This window comes from Leptopilina boulardi, unplaced genomic scaffold, assembly GCF_019393585.1.
Source record: "Leptopilina boulardi isolate dan_hultmark-lab unplaced genomic scaffold, ZJU_Lbou_2.1 LbouV2_408, whole genome shotgun sequence".
Lineage (NCBI taxonomy): Eukaryota > Metazoa > Arthropoda > Insecta > Hymenoptera > Figitidae > Leptopilina > Leptopilina boulardi.
In genome coordinates, this window is record NW_026137983.1 from 2,299,577 (window position 1) to 2,321,262 (window position 21,686).

At 30.0% G+C, this 21,686-nt stretch overlaps 1 protein-coding gene across 4 annotated transcripts in view; it reads right to left on the reverse strand.

Moving 5' to 3' along the window:
* Positions 1 to 655: 655 nt before the first annotated feature.
* Positions 656 to 21,686, reverse strand: part of LOC127289444 (protein phosphatase Slingshot) — a 233,056-nt gene continuing 212,025 nt past the window's right edge. For all 4 annotated transcript variants that reach the window (XM_051317379.1, XM_051317378.1, XM_051317381.1 and 1 more), the window contains 4 exons: positions 9,369 to 9,563; positions 7,420 to 7,689; positions 6,750 to 7,306; positions 656 to 6,594 (listed from right to left, as the gene is read on the reverse strand). In XM_051317379.1, coding sequence (XP_051173336.1) covers positions 4,655 to 6,594; positions 6,750 to 7,306; positions 7,420 to 7,689; positions 9,369 to 9,563 — 2,962 coding nt within the window. In that variant the 3' untranslated portion in view covers positions 656 to 4,654. The remainder of the gene's footprint in view (positions 6,595 to 6,749; positions 7,307 to 7,419; positions 7,690 to 9,368; positions 9,564 to 21,686) is intronic.

Sequence of the window (21,686 nt, forward strand, 5' to 3'; positions counted from 1 at the left end):
CAAATTTGAAAAAATCAAATAAAAATACATTTAACACAGAGAAAAATTTTGATTTTAAAATTGCAAAAAAAAATTCACACTCCCATTGATCACGTGCAAACAGGTCAATACATGAATTACAACTAATTGAATTATCTTTGCTGGGATTTACAAATCCACATTATAATGACCTTCAGCTTAAGCTGTATCCTTTGTACTTCAATGTAAACATACAGCACGAGACGCAGGTATAAATACTATAATAATTTCAAATTCACTTCCTCAAATTTAAAAAAAATTTGGAAATTATAATTTCAAATTTAAATATTATTTCACTTACTTAAATTATTTGAGATAATTAAAATCATATAGTATAAAAACTTACTACATACATTGAAATTGCAACTGATTTTTTGTTTTTTTTTTTAATTATTAGTATTTGACAAAATTTAATTTAAAATAATATTTTAAATTAACAAATTCGCTAGTTTTTTTTAAACATTTTAATAGAATTAATTTTTCAAAAATTAATGTATTTATAATTCTCGGGGGTTTTTTTTTTTTATTCATGACATTTTTTCAATCTAATTTATTCTGATATCAATCTATTAAAAATGGATTTTGGAGTGAATGGAAAAAAAAATTTTTTTATATGTAAAATAAAAGTTACGAAGAATTCTGACAAGCAATAAACAATTTTATTTAATACAAACTATGGTACAAAATTTATACAGAACAACGCATGGTTTTCTTTTATTTACTTCGTACCTCATATGACAACAGCTTCTCATCTCGTTTGAACGCACACACATTTAAGCGGATGGGACATGGAGGAAGGAGAAAATTACTAATAAAAATGAGCACATCGATTCGCAATAATACAAAACTTACTTTGACTTACTAAGTAAACTAATCGACTCGGTTAGAGAAAAGAGTACGACGCGTCTCGTTTCAACAACAAATACGATCCATTTTTTTTTTTTTAGGTATTATTATCTCAAAGACTAAGAGAGAGATAGAGAGAGAGAGCTAATGTAACTTGAATTATTTGCAGAAAATAATACCAATTTTCACAATCGAAACGTGTTCAATGTACTCTTTCCAAAAATCATCCAGCCTTACTTAACGAGTAAGTAGTTACTTATTAATTTCTAACGGCGACGATCATCTAAAAGTTTTGAGTTACATTTGGAAAGTTCGTCGTATTCACAACTCTACTTCTAACACAAAGCCTATTTGGTTTAGAAGTCACATTGTAATATAAAATAGAATAATTGTCGTGTGCTTAAAACGCGAAGTGTTGCATTTTTTCAATTCTTTTTGTTTTTTGTTTTCTTTTTTATCTGCAAACCGCATCGCCCAGCGTAAAAAATTGGTCATCAATTTGTTTTCATAAAATTATTCATTTTCACATTTTTCTTAATGTTTTTAATTTTCATATTTAATTCGTATTTCTTTTTTTTTTTTTATTTCTTCTTCTTACATCTCACTAACTAAATTCATTGATACGCGAGAGACACGTGAGAATGCACGCACAGTATTATATTTATATAACAAAAGTTCGATATGTCTTAAAAAATATCTTTGAAAATCGTATAGGAAACACTCGCGTAGCTTGGCTCACAATTTTTTTTTAAAAAAACATGCACATTAGCACCCTCCGGTATTATTTAGTTGTACTTTTGGCTTTTTAAAATCACGATTTCAATCTGAGGCATTATCTAAAAAATTACATCGCCGGGTATCAAAAACTGGTTCAGTTAAAGTATCAAACATAATCGATTTTATGTCGTGACAATTATTATTAATTCAAATATAAAGAGTAGGACAATTAAAGTTAATTTACAAAAAAAAAAAAAAAAAGAAAAAAAATATAGAAAAGAAATCACTAAAACAGTCATATTTGAGATATAGTTTTTTTTTTTTTTTATCAACCTCTAAGAAGTAAATTTCAATTTTTCATACAATACGTAATAATTTAAAAAAAAAATCGAGAATTATTTTATTAATATTCATATCAATTTTGATTTAAAAAAAAAAATGTTTATTTGTCTCAAGGTAAAATATTTGACTGTTTTTGAGTGAATTTCCCTCAATTGTACACATACTTACAAACATTACGCAAAAAATTTTACTACATCATTCACTTTCATGCACACATTGCACTTGCAAGTGCGTCTAATCACATTATTTACTATAAGTTACTAATAGTTTAACATTACATTGTCTCGAGATCTCTTCCGCTAAACGTCTCGACAAAATTGTAATGACGCGACAAATAATAATAATAATAATAATTACAGTGTAAACGTCGAATGACTTAAAAACAAAGCAAGAATGAAATGAATATAGACCAGAACTTGTGCGAGGCTCAGACGTTACATTCACAGCCTGACTGAGCACACGCCTCTCGACAAATCGAAGCATCATCATCACCCCTCTTTTTACGCATCGGTCTTAGAAATTTTTTTTTTTTTTCTTTTTCTTTGATTCCAAGTCGAAATTTCTCTCTATTTTTTTCTCATTTACTCTTTTGAGAAGAAACTCTCATCTACACAAAAAGATGAGAGGGTTGACTCAAAATTAAAGCAGAAGAGTTAGATTAGAGAGAGAGAAAAAAAAACAAAAACTGTCAAACTAATGTTTCGTTGACTGTTAGTTAAAATTTTTATGGGAAGAAAATAATCTCAATGCGTAATGTACAGAATTTCTTAATCATTTACAATCCAATTGTCGAATTTTTATTTTATTTTATTTTTTTTTTTTTGTCTTAACGAGTTCCAGCCACTCTAATCGAGCAAAATATCGATGGCTCGAAGGAGTTTTAAACTATTGGCGTTAAGGAGATCACACAATTTAATTTTTTTTTTTTTTTATTATTATTATTTTTTTTTCGAACACGAGACTCGTATTTAATATCGAAATTCTCGTTTCGTTCCGTAAGCTTCGCTCAATCATTTGATATGAAAGTTTTTAATTTTTCATTAAATAGTAGTTGGATCTTAAAAATAAAGATCATTCTTTTGAGAAAAACATCATAGCAATGAATATTAAACTCATCTCATAATGAGTGAAATAAAAACAATTATTGAATTGTTCTTTGAAATTATTTAAAAAATTTCAGTATATGAATATTTTTTGTGAATAAATAAAATATATTCTATAAAGTAAAATTGCTTCTTGATGTATTTTCTTTTTATTTATTAATTTTTTTTCTATAGAAATAATTGATTCAGTGAAATTTCAATGAAAAATAAATGAAAATCTTTTTTTTTTAAAAAAAAGTTACTGAATTATGCCAATACAATTTTAAATCAGTATTTGACTATACATAGCAAAATATTTAACATTCTCCCAATTACGTTTTGAATATTAAATAAAGAAAATTTTATTTTCAACAATACATCATTTTTGTAAACTCAATTACTTAATATAAAGCAGTGTAAAATAAAAATTAAATATTTTTTTTTTGTAAATTCCTTATCTTCGTTTTTATTTCTCCATTTTGAAAAAAAAGAATTAATTAATTGAATTTAAAAATATTTTTTTAAAGCAATTAAAATTTTTCTCTATAATTAAAATATTAAATAGTAAAAATGTTATTCTTAATAAATAATTTGAATTAATTTTTAAATTTATTTCAAAAATTTATTGAATTAAAAAAAATTTTTTTTAATTATTTTGATCAATTTTTTTTTTTTATTTCTGTTGGAAAATTTTTTTTTTTTTTTATTAATTGTTCAAAATAAAATTTGAAAAAATGTACTCTCCTGACAAATAAGTTTTTATATTTATTTTGTCATTCACTCATTTCATTGATTTAATTGTTTGGAGTTTAGAGTTGATAATGCCAATTTTAGCTAATCTTGAAGTTTAAGAACTTAATTGTAAATATACTAATCTTGTACTTTTTTTATTTAAAAATTTTATTAATTTAAAATTCAAATTAAAAATTTTAAAATAAATCTACAACAATTTCGTTAATTGAATTTCAAATTGTTTCAAGTGTTCCAATTTTATTAAATTGTTTTCGATTTATACTGTTTTTTTTTGCCAGTAAATATAAAAAATTGATTAAAACTTAAAATTATAATAATTTAAAATGGTTTATACAAAATTTAAAAAAAAAATAGAATTCCTATTTAGTTATTTTTTTTACCCTTGAATTATATTTTCTATTTTTTAATGAATTTGAGGTTATCACAAACAAGGTGTACTAATTTTTCTCAAACAATTTACGTCGTAAATGCAGTTATTAAAAATTTTTAAAAATCAAAGATATTCGCTTTTTATGTGTTATAATTTGGTTTTAAAAAATGTTATTTTACTATAAAAATTCGATATTTACTTTATGAAGATTCTCTTTTTTTTAAAAATTATAACTGAAAGTATATCCTAATTGTTTAAATTACAATTTCTTGAGAATAATGAAATTATTTTCAAATACGTAAGTTTCAGGAGAAAAATTTGTTTTTTTTTGTACATAATCCATAAACACTTCTTTTTTTTATATAAAAAAAAGTGTAATTTCAATTATTTACAATGCTGTTAAATATTTTAATTAAAAAATGTATTAAAAAAAAAAAAAAAGTTTTTCTTTTAGTTTCATTTTAATATAAATGAACGAGCGTCGCTTACGATATTTTGTTTTTCAATTAAAAGAGAGTCTTTATTCTTACATAGTATTGTAAACGGGACTACTATGCCTAGGTCTGTCCTGCAACCTCGCTAAAGGATGTGTTCTACCGTATTGTTGTTGCTTTTTGCTGGCAGCTTTTGCAACAACACTAGCGACAACAACACTTGAAGTGGGAATTGGTGGCCTACCTGGTGCTTCCGGTGTTTCATTAAACAATGATGATGATGATGAATGATTAATAATAATTGGAGTCGATCTCCTAACAAATTCTGGAGCAATTTTCGATTTTGCTGGCGGATGCATTTCCATTGAATCACGATCTCTATTAGCACGCAATTGTATTTCTGAATTTCTTTTTGTTTCTGGTTTCTCATATTTACCAACAAGAACTTTCACGGAAAGATCTTCCGTCTCCTGAGACGGTGAATTTCGTTTCGATTCATGAATCTTTGATTCATTGTGCGCAATGACTGGCGATGAGGGTAGACTTCTAATTTTTACATCTCTTTTCGGTCGTAAATTCACATCTGAATCGAATGATGAATTTTCGGGACTCTTTTCAGTTTTGGTGAATGATTTTGCCTCAAATTCCTTTTTGAGATTCTTGACAATGCCCGAAATGCTTCGTTGACATTCGGCCTCGGGCGAATCGTCAACAGAGAAACATCTTTTATTGAAAATTGGTTTTGTATTGAGATTCTCGAGGACCATTTTATGATGTTTAACAGATGGACATTGCGGTGTGTTGACTACACTTGGACTTGATGTTTCACTCTCGGATCTACATGTTCTTAAGGAAATGGGCAAATCAGTTTCGGATGAAAGTGACGATGGTGCTGGTGCACTTGTCGAGAGTCGACCCATTTGTCGCAGGGACATTGGAGTGATATCAATGGCTCCGAGGGGTGAATCGTTTAGAATTTGATTCTGTTGTTCGTTGATGAGATTTTGTTCAGCTGTAATTGGCGAAGGATCCCTTCGTCTTGGAGTTGGCGATGGTGTGTAATGCAATAGAACAGGATTGAAACCTTCCGTGGGATGATCTTCGGCCTCGGTTGTCAATCTATCTTTCTCATCAGAATCGGAATTTTGTGTGCAAACTCTCTTCACAGTGCCTTCTTCGAGTTTTTGTTTCGTTCGTTTCACAGTGCCTGGATGCCAGGGAATTTCTTCCTTGTCATAGGGGAAGAGACCACTCGATCCTAGAGGATCAGCTGGACGCATATCGTACGAGCCCCAGGAACTGTTTCTCGATGGAAGCGTGGCCCAGGAACTGTGAACTGAATTGTCGAGAACGACAGCGCTGTCATAGCTACTCCAGGAACTCTGACGACTTGGCGAGTCTCTGGTCGTTGGTTGTCTTTCCTCACGATCGAATACTCGGTCCAATTGAGCGCTGAACAAATCTCCTTCTCTTTTTGACTTTCGACACGAATCCTCACTCACTTCTCCATTTGAATTATTACAATTAGTTTCTGTAGACGCAGTCCAGACTAGACATTCACTATTATCAGATGATTTTCTAGAATCGGCTTTTTCGCCGGGATCCCATACTTCTTTTTTGAGTACGACGGCAGTTATTTGTGGGATGTGTTGACTTTGTGCTTGTTGATCCAATAGACCATTAACGAGTTCAACGAGAGGTTTACCATCGGTATCGGAACCAGGTGATGAGGGTTTACTCGTTGCGGCTTCGAATTGATTTGTCAAATTTAAAACAAGGCCCTTGCGCTTCTGTCCTTGGGTCTCTAGTTTGCTGACTCGATGCTTGACACTCGGACCATCGGGACCCGGTGTCAATTGGACAATTTGATTTTGTGAGACGCTGTACGATTGTCCATTATCACAAGGCATGAGGACGTTCCTCGCTTCTTGATCTACTCCAGTCTTTGGATTGGAGCCTCGCAGAAGTTCTTCTCGCGTGACTTCTGGATTTCCAGTCTTGTCGATACTCTCGAGAGACTGCGACAATGGAGCTGTAATATAAAAGAAAAATGTTTTTCTTTTTTCTTTGAAAATGACAAATTTTTTATAAATGAAAATGAAAAAAATAATAATAAACCTTAAAAGAACTGTTTGAATTTTTTTTTTTTTCATAAAATGGCACGAGTAAATTGGACGACAATCTCACCGGCCGGTATGATGTTTTCGGCAGCTTCCAAATTTGGCGACCAGCTCTTTGGTCTTTGACCTTTACTTTTCAATTCGACTCCAGATGATTCTGTTAATGAGCCATCAATGGAATTCACCTTTTGCTCCTTCTTGGTTTGTTCCTTGGCCAATGTTGGCGATTTTAAATTAGTATCAGACTTGGATCTCTGTAGCTTCTCTTTATTCTTCATTGCATCGAGAATGCCTTGATAAGTCTCGAGTTGCAGGAGAAAACTGTTATTAGGCTTTATACAATTTCTCTTATCCTTGACGTGTTTCCACGCCTGTGAGAAGTCCCAATTATATGCTTTCATCGCGTACGCAATGACAACGGACGCCGATCGGGACACACCCATTTTACAGTGCACCAACACTTTTGAACCCTCTTTCTTTGCTTTGGTTATGTATTTAAATGTGTCGTCCCAATGTTTCAGTAAATCCGTTTGCTCATCATCGTACACTCGAACATTTAAATAATTGAACATTCCCGGAAAGAAATTGTCAATTTCTCGTGTCACATTTAATATGTGCCTCACTCTGGAAAAAAGAAATACAATTCATTTAATTATATTGTTTTCTAATAATGATAAATGTTTGTAAATTTTTGTGCGAGAATTGTTTTTTTTTTTTTTTTTTTTTTTTTTTCTTACCCATTTTTTTGCAATTCCTCAAGATTACTCGCATTCCATTCGCTTCCCAAGTAAACGTGATCAAATATCTCGGTTGGAGAATCCATTTGACCTAGAATGGTGAGCATCTCCTGATCGATGAAAGGCTTAAACTCTCCTAAATCCATATCGAGATCTTCCTCGAGCCTCCCTCTGATGTACTTGGACGTAACTTCGTCAAGATCAACAGACATCATGATCTCCTTTAATGTCGATCGAATTACACGTTCAGTTTCTTCTCTCTCTCTCGGCCTAAAAAAAAATACGATTTTATTTTACTTATTATTATTATTATTATTTTATTTCGATTTTTTTATATATTACACCGTCCGACAAAATTCAATTTTTTTTTTGACCCACAAAAAACTCCAACATTTTCGGAAACTAGGACCAAAAAAAAAATACCCGTGTCTGGCAGTTTTGCTAAATCAAGTCGTTTATGGTTTTTAGGGGTGAAAACAACAAAAATTATTAATTTTTTATAAAACTTGGTATCTGGGGGTTTTCGAGGTCGCTGATTATTAATCTGATGTCATATTTTCAAAATTCAAAATGGCGGATCCAATATGTCGGTCAAAATTTTAAGAAGTTATTAATTTTTTATTTTATATCCGTCATTTTGAATTTTGAAAATATAACATCTGATTCGACATTAGCGACTCCAAAAACTCCTAGATAGGAAATTTTTTAAAAAATTAATAACTTAACATTTTAACCGCCATATTGGATCCGCCATTTTGAATTTTGAAAATCTAACATCAGATTAATAATTAGCGACTCCAAAAACCCCCAGATACCAAGTTTGATAAAATATTAATAATTTTTAAAAGATATATTGTCACTTTTTATTTAGGGGTTGTTTTCACCCCTAAAAACCACAAACGACTTGATCTAGCAAAACGGCCAGACATGGGTATTTTTTTTTTTTTTTTTTGGTCCAAGTTACCGAAAATGTTGGATTTTTTTGTGGGTCAAAAATCGTGTCGGACGGTGTTAGACATTTTTCCGAATTGGAAATATTTAATTTCTTTTACAACATTTTCTCTCTGAAATCATAATTTAATTAATCTTAAATTATTTTTTTCTAAGAAAGAATAAAAAATAACCACTGAAAAATATTTTTATTTTCTTGCAAGAAGTAAAAATTTACTTTTTTATTTTTCATTGCTATAGTAAATTACAAAAATTTATAGATAAAAAAAAAAAATGATTTCGTCATTTAAATGTTAAGAAATTTTAAGAAACACGTGAAATGACAATATTACACAAAAATTTATTTTTAAATTAAATATAAACTTTCTCAATATTTATTAAGAAAATATAAATTTTGCGGATATAAAATAATTTTAACAAAAAATGAAAATAGACGCAAAAACTGGAAATAATTGAAGGACGCAATAATTCATTATTTGTGAGTAAAAAAAAAACCTTGAATATCAAAGAGTTAGCATCTTTGGCGGTGAGCCAATTTTCTCAATAGTTTCCCTCGCGCTCATATGATTGTAAAACGTCACAAAAACAAGGAACTGTACGATTAATTAAAAATAGTTCTTTTATTCAAAAAAAAAAAAAAAAGTTCATTAATTTTAGCAAAAAAAGCAAATTAATTTTTATTCTTTAAATTTCATTTTTTTTTTTTTTAATAAAAATTTTTTCCAGAGGATTAAATAGTGTTTTAAAGACAAGAAGCCATTTAAGGTGCGACTGAATCTCAATCGTCCTATTTCTATCAAGATGACAGGCCTTAATTTCAAAAGACAAGTTGTGTATATCGAAAGAGAAAAAAAGATTAGAATAGAAACAAGAGCGCGCAGAAATTTAATTATATCTCCTAGGGATTGAAAGGGATTGTTCAAAGAGAAAGAGAGAGAGAGACTTTTAATGAGATGATTATTTTTAAATTGACGAAGACGACAACGACGACGACTCACTTGTTGCGAACGCTGTCCGGTGAAGGTGGTCTTCGAGACTCGAGATTATCCATGGCATGCCATTCATTGAGACACGAGCGATCACTTTCGATTCGTTGTTCATAGTAACTGACCCAATCGTGTGACAGTCCACCCAAAAAGTAATTTTGCTCTCGTGCCTTGCTAGAAACTTTGTGCAATGTCTGCAAAGCTGACCTGTAAAAAAAAAAAGAATTTCGTTAATTAAAATCATTAATTACCAAATAATTATTTTTAATTTAATTTTCCCTCAAATTTTTTTCCCCACACATTCTTTCGTTCATGAATTTTCAGTTCTCAATATATATATATATATAATTAGCCGATTGTGCAACAAAAGTGAGATAATTTCCACTTTTAATTTATTTTATTATGAGTCCAAAAAAAAAGAAAAAAAAACAACAACACACGAAATTCTTCATCATTAAATAATCAGCAACTTCTCACGACGTAACATTTGGACCATAAATTAAAGAGGATGAAATTTAGTTCAAACGAGAATTATATTTGTAGAAGAAAGCTGTGCGCACTCGTAATCAGTCTTAATTCTGGTTTAATTATCGAACGCCATATAAGTCCAGTGCGGAATTAAAAAAAAAGGAATGATAAATTTTTTTTTTTTTTTATAATCACTTTAAGTATAATTAAAGATTATTTGAAGTATTCATTAAAAAATCTCAAGGACCAAATAAAAATTTCCCCCTAAAATTTTTTCAAGTCAAAATCAAACTAGCATCTGTTTTCAAAAAAAATGTTAATTTTTTTTTATATATTTAATCTCTTTCAATATATATGGGTGAATCTCTCGAAAAGGACAAATGCTGAATTAAGAAAAAAAAAAAAAAAAAGTTCAAAACCACTGTTATGACTATTGCTATGTGAAGAGAAGGACCTAAATAAGTCTCTAAAATACGTTGTTACGATCTTTATGAACATTATTGTTTAAAAAATAATTGTTTAATATAAAATAATTGTTTAATATTTTGTCACCGATACAATGATCGAATCCGTTTACATCTTGTTACTCGAGGGTTTTTGGGGTCGCTAAACACGAATCCGGTGTTAGTTTTTCAAAATTCAAAATGACAGATCCAATATGGCGGACGACAATTTCAAAAATCAGTCCAATTTACTTGAAAATGGTTATTCGGGGGTTTTCGGGGTCGCTGATTACGAATTTAAGATCCGTTTTTAAAAATTCAAAATGGCGGACGACAGATTTAAACATCCATCCAATTTACTTGAAAATAGTTACTCAGGGGTTTTTGGGGTCGCTGATTACGAATCTGGAATCAGTTTTAAAAAATTCAAAATGTCGGACAATTATCTTTTAAATCTATTTAATTGGCTTCAATATCGTTAATTAGGGGGTTTCAATAACGGTGAACACAAATCTGAAGGTAACCCAAGTAACCATTTTCAAGTAAATTGGATTGATTTTTGAAATTGTAGTCCGCCATATTGGATCCGCCATTTTGAATTTTGAAAAACGGACCTCAGATTCGTAATCAGCGACCCCAAAAACCTCCGAGTAACCATTTTCAGGTCAATCGGATCGATTTTTTAAATTGTTGTCCACCATATAGGTTCCGCCATTTTGAATTTTTGAAAACGGACTTCAAATTCGTAATCAGCAGACGAAAATCTTGAAGGAACGATTTCGTTTGATTTTTTTAACATTATTATTCGACAATATTACATGTTCTTTTTTTTTTGACATGGCCCCCTTTGACCCCCTGTAATTCCGAAAGGGGGCATATGCTCATCTTGAAATTTTGCAGGGATTATTGGGTCATCATATGTTACCATTTGGCATAAAGAAAGTTTCAAAATTCGAGGTACGAAAAAGGTGCGTTTTTTTGCATGAGGCTTTATAATCGATGGATGTGACTAGCGATCACGGAGGGGAGTTTTCTTCCTTTAGGCGTAGCCAAAATTTATTGATTCTAATATAAAAATAATAAATTTTATAAAAAGAGTAATAATAGTATTCGCGATATTTAAAAGAATATTCTAAAAATTATTAATAATATTTATTATTTATTTATCAAAAAACTAAATTTAAAGTGGTCACGGAGGGGAGTTTTTTTGTGTCGACGAACATTGCGAAACTGAAAATCTTTCTGACACTTATTGTTTTCATTTCTTTCATGATGTTGTGTACTGACCAAAACAACATCGTCACTGTAAACACTTTTGAATTCATTTCTCAATTATCATTTTTTTTTTTCATTTACTCATTATATTTGTAATTGGTCACGGAGGGGAGTTTACTTTGCGAACAAAACTTATTTAATTCTAGGAAAAAATATTTTACAAATATTCTGTTTTACACTTTATAAATCAATTATAAATAATGTAATTAGTAGATGTTACTAGACAAAAGATGTTTTCCTATTGCAGTATGAATGCAATAATTCTTCTTTAAATAAAACTTACTTCGCGAACGGTAACGGAGGGGAGTTTTTACACTATATAAACATGATTATATTCAATTATTTAAAATTGTCAATTTTTTTTTATAAAATCTTATTAAATTCTGTTGACTTCTATAATAAGGCCCGCAACATTTTCAATTATTATAATTATTTATTAAAAATAATGTCATGAACGTGTCATTTGTCCTTTTTGTGAGAATGACCCATATATATATAAAAAATGAACGGAAATATACTTTCTACCATATTTAGAAATCATAATCATGATTGTCGTGCAAATTCCAAATTTCACTTTCAATTCTTTTAGTGTGAGTGCGAGTCTAAACAAACCACTCATGACAATATGCATGTCTCCTATATATCTAGAATGATTTCCGGGTTTTAAAAGAGACAACTTTACCTTCTCTCAATAAATATGTAATACTTCTATCAACAATAAATTCAGTTGTATACACTTTCTGACATTATTTCTCAAACGTTTACGTAAAGGGTTTTTTTTTTTTTTTTTTTTAAATAAATATTTAAATAAAAAAGAAAAAAAAATTTGTAAATTCCAGAAAAAATGGAACAATAATCTTGTGAAACACCTACAATGAAAATGATTAATCAGGCCCAAGATTCATCGTTAAAAAAAAGATTAATCTTTAAAAGAAGATTAATCTTTAAAAAAAAAAAAAGATTAATTATTAAAAAAAATATTTAGATTGATTACAAGGGAAAAAAATTACAAATCCATGCATGACACTGAAAAGTAGATGGGGAAAACATTAGTGTGACGACACTAAGCTTCACTCCAAATAAGGATAAAAAAAAACCATGAACGCCATTAACATTGCCAGTAGATCGTAACGGTCGACAAGAAAGTTATAAGTTATAATGCCAGTGCATTCAGATAATCAAAGGAGTTTGCGCGCTATATATAAAAGATTCTTGGTAATAATAATAATATGTACATTGAGAACGAGAATCCCAATACATAATCTCATAAATATATATATATATATATATATGCAACATTAATAATTCTTCTTTACGCAATTGAACCATTTTCACGCCAACTTTTATCAAAAAAAAAAATATATATATATATACACGACTTCTTGCATTTCTATCAAGAGTTACGACATGACAATTGCTCCTGTAATCATAATGTCAATTTTCTACGAAACGGAATGTTGTTTTGATTAATCGATCAATAAATCAAACGTCTTCTGATAAAATCCCATTATATATATGTTGCACTTTATTTCCGTCAAATTATACTATTATTATTATTATTATTATATTGCAATTACAGGAGTAAATATTGAGAAATTAATCAATTACACAGGCCTGAAAATTTTGGGTCACTTCTATCTATCTATCTATGATCTCTAATGGATTTTCTAGGTGATTGCATTTTGCAATCTATACCTTTGAGGTCTAATAATTTATATAGTTATTATTTCATATGAATTGACTTAGTAATTAGAAAATTTAATGAAGGTCCACGTCTAGTAATTCGACCATTCGTGGACGTCGACTTTTTGGAAGGCAGTCTTCAGGGTTGTAATTGATGGATTCTCGGATGTATTTATTGTCATGTTGCTCAGCTTTTTGAAATAACTTGATCGCTATTTCTTTTCCAAAGTGAATGCTTGATAAGTTGAGGTCTTTATGTAGTTGTATATTTGTTACAAATTAGGCTGCTTCGATCAGTTATGGTTCTGAGTATTTTATTTTGAATGACTTGTAGTTTGTTAATGTGAGTTTTTGTCGCAGAAATTCAAGTACCAATATTGTGGGTGTAGGCTGGTCGAATAACTGATAGATAAATCATTCTTTTCTGATTTATACTAAGGTGAGGATTTCTGAGAAGAGGACCTAGCTTTTGTAATGCAATGAAGCCAATTTTCTTCATTTCTGTTGTATGGTGATTCCAGATGAGTCTCTTGTCTATGTGTAGTCCCAGGTATTTTGCAGAATTTTCCCAAGAAATTTTGCTGTCTATTACTTCTATTTTGTCAGGAGGTAGTTTGATTCGGTTAGTGTATAAAACAGTTTGTGTTTTGTCTTTCTTAATGGCAATTTTCCATTTGGTAAACCAGTTGGTAAAGTAAGGTCACTTCTGTTACAAAGAAAGGGGAAGGTGATTCTTATAGGTTTTTTGACGTAGAATACGAATCCGATCTCCAAAATGGCCCATTACATCAGGACTTTTTGTAATATTGGCTTAAATGGCCATTTTGACCATTTTTGGGAATTTTTTGTGGCATACGAAATTGTATCGTATATAGTACTATGTCTAAGCTTTAAAACCCATTTTTAAAAATCGCTCTACGATTTTTTTTAAAAAAAAGTTATGAAGTTTTGAAATTTTTTCATTTAGGCAAAAATGTACATAAAACTATATAGACTGAGGTAAATAAGAAACGGGCTAGTATAGTAAAATAATAATATAATTTTCACCAAAAACACATTTTTTTTTCTTTCTTTTATTTATTAACAATAATTATATTATAATTAAAAGGAACAAAATCTGATAAATCGATTAAATAATTTTTTATTTTTTTCTTAAAGAACTAAATTATTATTTAAAATGTTTTTAAATATTGAAATATGTAATTCTCGCAACTTTTCTTTAAAAATTTTCTTACTGAACTTTTTTTTTATAAAAATATTACAATACAATATAAAATTAAACATTTAAAGCAAAACTTAATAGTCTCTGCAGTACTTTTGTGTTTGAGTCTTTGGCAAAACAAAATGAGAAAAACTACTTGAAAAACCAACGAACGCCAGAGATAACATCCCAAGCAGCACGGTATATCCCCTGAATATCCCTTGAATATCACCGTGGAATATTCCCATGATTTTTCAGGAAAATCAAAATGTCCGCATCAGGGCAATATTCCACAGTGACATTCAGGGTATATTCCAGTGATATTGAGGGTAATATTAAACGAATATTCCAGTGATATTGAGGGAATATTCCACGGTTATATTGAATTTTTTTTTAAGTGTTGAAATAATAGAAATATGTTATAAATTGTTATTTGAATAAGCAGGAAGATTAAAAACACATTTCAAAAAAAAAATTCAATGTAACCGTCGAATATTCCCTCAATATCACTGGAATATTTCCACAATATCACCTAAATATCCCCTTAATGTCACTGGAATATTCTATGAATGTCACTGGAATATACCCTGAATGTCACTATGGAATATTCCAATGATGCGGACATTTTGATTTTCCTAGAAGATCATGAGAATATTCCACTGTGGTATTCAACGAATATTCAGGGAATATACCGTGCTACTTGGGGAAATTCTTCAATCATCAGAGATTGTAATGCAAAAAAAAATTAAAAATCGAAAATGTCCATCTTTGAGAAAACTCACTTTATAAGTTTAATTTATACTTTTTTGTTGCTTCTGTTATAGGTTCGTTATTTTTGAGCATATATTTGAAAAATTTGAGAAAGAATTAACAAATTTCATATATAGCATAATTTTTAATTTCTTAGTACAATAGATTAAAAAATGTTCCAAAAACACACTTTCTTCGTTGACGTTAAATTTCAAAAAATCATAACTTCCTTCATTTTCATCAAATAAAAAAATAAAAAAATACGTATTCCCTTATTTTTCATATAGATTTCGAAAAAAAAATGTTTCGAACAAAAAAAAATTTTCAATGAAAATTTCCCATATATTTTATATCTTTTTTAATAACATGTATACTAGATTTTGTTTAATAATGTTGTTAAAATGTAAAATATGATTAGTAAACGAATACCCCTAACCTCAAAATTTATATTTTATCACGAATTCAGAGAATCTATCGAATCTATCAATGCAATTGAATCAAATATATAACAAAATTAATTATCAACACACACTTTAATTTTATTATATATGTCAATAAGCGTTTTCCATGTTTAAAATATAAATAAAATTGATGAAAGTGGAAACAAATTTTTTTCCCCATAAGAATAAAATTGTGTCCAAATTTCCCATATTTACAAAAAGAAAAAACAGTTTTTATTGATTTCTAAACAATTTCGATTTATAAACTTAAGCTGTATTTCTGCACAAATCGCTTCAAATGATTACTTGACTATCAAGTAAATATTTACTTGAATTAAATAAACAGTATTTAAAGCAAAAATTTATCTGTATTTGAAACAAATACCATTTAATTGACTTAAATAATAATTATTTAATACAAATAAATATTTATTTGACAATATTCAAGTCATTGATTATTTCAATCAAATAATTTTTTTTTTCAGTAGTAAATTAGCAGAAAAATTCTTTATATCATCAGGATTCAAAACCAGAAGCTCCTAGGAATTATAAACGAATTCTACTCATGTAGACCAGCGCGCACGCGAGTAAATAAAATTTCCCATAAACTATATAGAAACACCAATCGTTTTTGATGTGTCATGTTACAGAAGAGACTGGAAAGCATTCCAACCAGGAAGCGTGTATGTATTTACATCGGGAATTCCGAGGAAATACCGCGGTTTCTTTCAGGGAGAGAGAATCTCACGATCGGCAAAATCGACATCTTGAGATACGGGCGAATTTACAGGATTACGGCACTCCCATGTGTAAACTACCGGATACTCAATTTCCTCTCTCTCGGGTCCAGAAGTGGAAACGTCGTCGTTATATCGCATCGACCAATGCTGCCGCTATATAAAGGTATATATACATAGTTGCCCTTTAGACGTGCGTTCACGATATCGAGAGAGTTAACTCTCGGACTGCACATCGTTAGTGGTTTTCACACTTGCATACCATTTTCAAACTGCAAATTGACCTCCCAACTTCTCTTCCTGAATATATTGAGGGGCATATTCAAAGCGATCTCAGAGAAGCAATTTTCACGGTTCGAGTAAAATAATTATTGACGAAGTCTACTGTCACGCGGCATATGATTGATTAAACAATCTGAATTTTTCAAAAGTAGAGAAAAAATTTGCGATTTTGATGAGTAACAAATGAGTTGATTGGGAAGAATTATATAATTACACAGTAAACTTGGTTGTATCTTTTTCTATTGCAACGTTTTGATGCACATAAGTTATATCAAAAAGAGATCGTTTTGTAAATCATTTTTAGAAATGATACAGGAAACGGTCTCATTTTTTGATGCTAAAAATTTAATCAATTTATATAAATCATGGCCGAATTGAATCGACTCAAAATTAAACGAATTTTTTTCAGATATTTTGGTAATAGTACAATTGCGGAGATCATTTCACTATTTAATTTGAAAATGAAAATAACAGAAAATCAAAGACAATGTGCAATTCGATAATAAAAAGCACGAAGTAGTATAAGGAGACGTAACGCCATGCATTCAAAGCAACCCCAAATGCGTGTCCTAGAGTTACTAAGGTTTTCGAATAATGCTCTTGTAGCGCCTCTACTGAGATAAATCGGAATCAAAATATGTCGTCTGCTATCGCGTAAACAACTGTAGTTGACAGCAAAAGTGTTTTGATCACGAAGTGGTTTTGATAAAATATTGTGTAAGAAATAAATAATAAAATAAATATTGTGAAATATTAAATATTAAATACTGTTCGAGCCGAAAAAAAACTTCGATTTTCTCCATTTTTTTCTTCTTTTGTAGTTATTTTTGATCCACATCCTTTTATAAAACATGACATTTCACTGATAACATTAACAAAGCACAAAGTACAAGCGCGAAACACCGGTTCAAGACAATTTGTCAGCACATGCGAGCACGTGATAAATTTTAATTCTCTATTTCTCCACGCGCGGCGTCCTCATCGCATTATTAGAAAAATGCGTAAACTCTAGGACACGATTTTGGGGCTCACTTTCACCACAATCTACTATGGGCGTTACGTCTCCTTATACTACTTCGTGTTAAAATGTGACAGCTTATAAACATAACCTAAAATGCATGAGAAAAAATTTGTCGATAAAATCAATATAGCCGAGCTTTTTAGAAGGTAGATGGTAGCACTCATCTATTTTCTTTCTTTAAATTTTTTTCTGAAACGTTTTTATAAAGAGCAAAACTGCCATCTACCTTCTAAAAAGCTCGGCTATATTGATTTTATCGACAAATTTTTTTCTCATGCATTTTAGGTTATATTTATAAGCTGTCACTTTTTAATTATCGAATTGCACATTGTCTTTGATTTTCTGTTATTTTCATTTTCAAATTAAATAGTGAAATGGTCTCCGCAATTGTACTATTACCAAAATATCTGAAAAAAATTCGTTTAATTCTGAATCGATTCAATTCGGCCATGATTGATATAAATTGATTAAATTTTTTGCATCAAAAAAAGAGACCGTTTCCTGTATCATTTCTAAAAATGATACACAAAACGATCTCTTTTTGATATAACTTATGTGCATCAAAACGTTGCAAAGATTTGATGCAATTTTTGGTCTCAATTTGATACTTTTAGGAAAACTGTTTTATCAGGGACGGTCAAACAAATGGACGACAGCCAGAGGCGCCAAAATTTTCATAATGCAAAAATTTTTTTACATTTTTTCAACAGCATTTCTAACTTTTCTTTCCCATTCGCCATTTGTCATAATTCTCGTCAACTACCGCACCCTGCCCTAGTGATAATTTTGTAACTTTATAGTACCTTTTAATTTTAACAATAAAGTTACTAAATTTTTACTGGAGCAGAATGCGGTAGTTGATGAGAATGATGACAAAAATGGTGAGGGGGAACTTTGGCGAGTGGAGACAATGGAAACCAACCGATGCAAACCCTAACTTTAACTTCTGAATTTATTAATGCTACTCAACCTTAAAACACATTGGATTCCAACCTAAAACCTAACATGACTGTTAACAATTAATATTAATAGAATTCAAATTGTTTCAAGTATTGATTTTGTTTATTGATATTTTTAAAAGAACTGTTTCGTAATAAGATATTAGAAAATACTCTCTAAATCTGAATTAGTAAAAATGTTTACTAATTTGAATTAGTGACTCACTTTTTGCTTCTGAATTAGTAAAATTTTACTAATTGTTAGTAAAAGTTACCACAAATTAGTAAAATTTTACAAATTCAGAAGCAAAAAGTGAGTCACTAATTCAAATTAGTAAACATTTTTACTAATTCAGATTTAGAGAGTAAAAAGAATTCTTGGTCCTACTAGAGAAAAAGAAAATTGCAAGAAACTGAAGAGTTGCAAAAGCAAGCTTTTCAAATGTTTTGTTCAAATTCGTTCTAGCCGGAGAATAGTGATTTATTATTTAATGCTACAAATAAAGAATCGCTTGAATCATCAGAGGTGAATTAAATTTTATTACATTTTTACCAGAAAAATACTTAATTACATATATTGTTAATTTAATAAGCCTATTTAATTTAGAATAATGCTGCTACTTATTTGTAGCCTGCAATTGTATCGTTTTACCATAATCAAAACTGTGTTCGTCTGTAACTTTTAGATGAGTAAAAATATACGTAATTAAATTTTTTTTTTTGTTTTTTCATTAAATTAAAAGAGGAGATGGGCGCAAAAATGTATTTTTCCCGGATAGAAAATGTACCTTGATTCGCCTCTGATAATTATAGAACAATTTTTGTTTGATTCTATATATTGAAAAAAAAATTGATACGAATTTTTTCGTAATTTGATGCAAAATCCTGAAATCCATCTCTCAAAATAACATATCTCAGGAAGTAAATTTGTACACCAGCTCAGTAATCAAAGATGTATCTGCAGTCTCGTTTATCTCAAGAAATACGTTGTGAATTATGTATAGACCTTGTTTAGACGATTTTAAACAGATTACATATATATATATATATGATAATCTGAGCAGAATTCCAACTAGTTCCTTCGCCTTTGCACCCGTTTCCAATGCGTCACTTTACTAAATTTCATCGAAATCAGACGATTAAAAAATAAAAAAAATTCTGATTTTATTAGTGTTACAAATTTTTTTTTTTCAATATTAAACACGTCTTTGTTAATTTAATTCATCGTTGAATTAATAAAGTCAGAAAATAAGAAGAGAGAGAGAGAGAGAAAGATTCAATTTCTAATCCGTCGATTAGATCTCGTGTGAATAAATTGTCTTAATCCTTTATCTAGCCTTACAGCTGTTTCCTTAACTCGACTATTATATAGAAGGGGATATTTCGACAAGCATTGAAGATAATCTCGTAAAACACATATATAAGAGGATAATTGATAGTCTTTGATCTTCTAATGAGACGTTATGTCTTCGTGACTGTGCTTTGACAAGTGAAGAAAAGATTTCACTTTTCAGACGTTATACATACATTTATATATATATATATATAGAGAAAGTACTATACCTGAGAAGATTAAATTTTTTTCGCATGTTTAGGATAAATTCTAAGAATGGATTCCTTGTGTGATTCATCGCATGTTTTTCTTTATAGTAATTTTATAAGTAGTTGCCGCTGTGGAGATACAATGGCAAGAACGGTGCAACTTATAAGCTTCGTAGGACTTTTTACATTCCTTATTATTCGCTCGCGTGAGAGACCAAGGACGCCCACTTGTGGAACCCAACAAGTTGATTCGCATTTCGAATCGATTCTTCAGACACACCAGTCAACGACAACTTATCGTCCGAAATATCGAGCATTACATTGACTATATTATATAGTGGCAGCCGGTTTTCATATAAGACCTTGACAAAAGTCTCAGATCCCTCGCGTGGAATTGACAATCGATCTTGTCTTCATTTTTACAAATTCCTTTTTGACTTAAGGGTTTGGATGTCAACAAGGATTTCTTGTTCAGATGGCGTAATTTTTTCACTTATTAAGGCATGTTTCTTGTGTTTCACAAATCCTTTGATTCTATTATTTAATTTATCAATAAACTATATAGTACATAATCTGACATAAGGTACGTAACTATTTGTTAGAACGTAAAGGCCTGAGCAGAATAGAAACGTAACCGGAATTGTAATCGTAAACGCAACCGGAAGAATAAGTTAGAGAAGGATAGATTGATTGTTTGTCCTTCTCTAACTTATTCTTCCGGTTGCGTTTACAATTACGATTCCGGTTACGTTTCTATTCTGCTCAGGCCTTAAGTAAAGTATGAAAAGATACTTAAGGCGCTTGTACACCTCACAAATTCTGAGTATCCTCGGAATTTGTCAGAAGTTTCACTAACTTTGATTGGCTTTGCTCATAGAGAATTTCGAAATTTTCCTTTCTTTTGGAAATTCTCCATGAGCAAGGTCAATCAAAATTAGTATAACTTTTGACAAATTCCGAGTATACTTAGAATTTGTGAGGTGTACAAGCGCCTTTAAAGTCACTGCTGCCAACTGTTACTTCAGAATATATGCAGGGATGGGTAGGTGACGTACTTCATGTACACTCGTAGACCCATCCCTTTTTATCCTTTTCTAACACACATGTGTTGTCATGGCAACACGTGCGTTAGAAAAGGACAGATAAGGGAAGGCATGAATAACCACTAGTGAACATGGGTTTGTTACGGTATGTTACTATGTAGTAAAAATCTTTAAATAACAATAGGTGAAATACATTTTCTACGTATGTTACATATTTTACTCATGTAACAATCAATTTAACATTGGTTGTATCATTTTCTATTGCAACTTTTTGATGCACATAAGTTATATCAAAAAGAGAGCGTTTTGTAAATCATTTTTAGAAATGATACATGAAACGGTCTCATTTTTTGATGCAAAAAATTAAATCAACTTATATTAATCATGACCGAAATGAATCGACTGAAAATTAAATGAATTTTTTTCAATTATTTTCGTACTAGTGTAATTGCGGAGACTATTTCATTATTTAATTTGAAAATAATTTTAAAATGTAAAAAAAAAAGA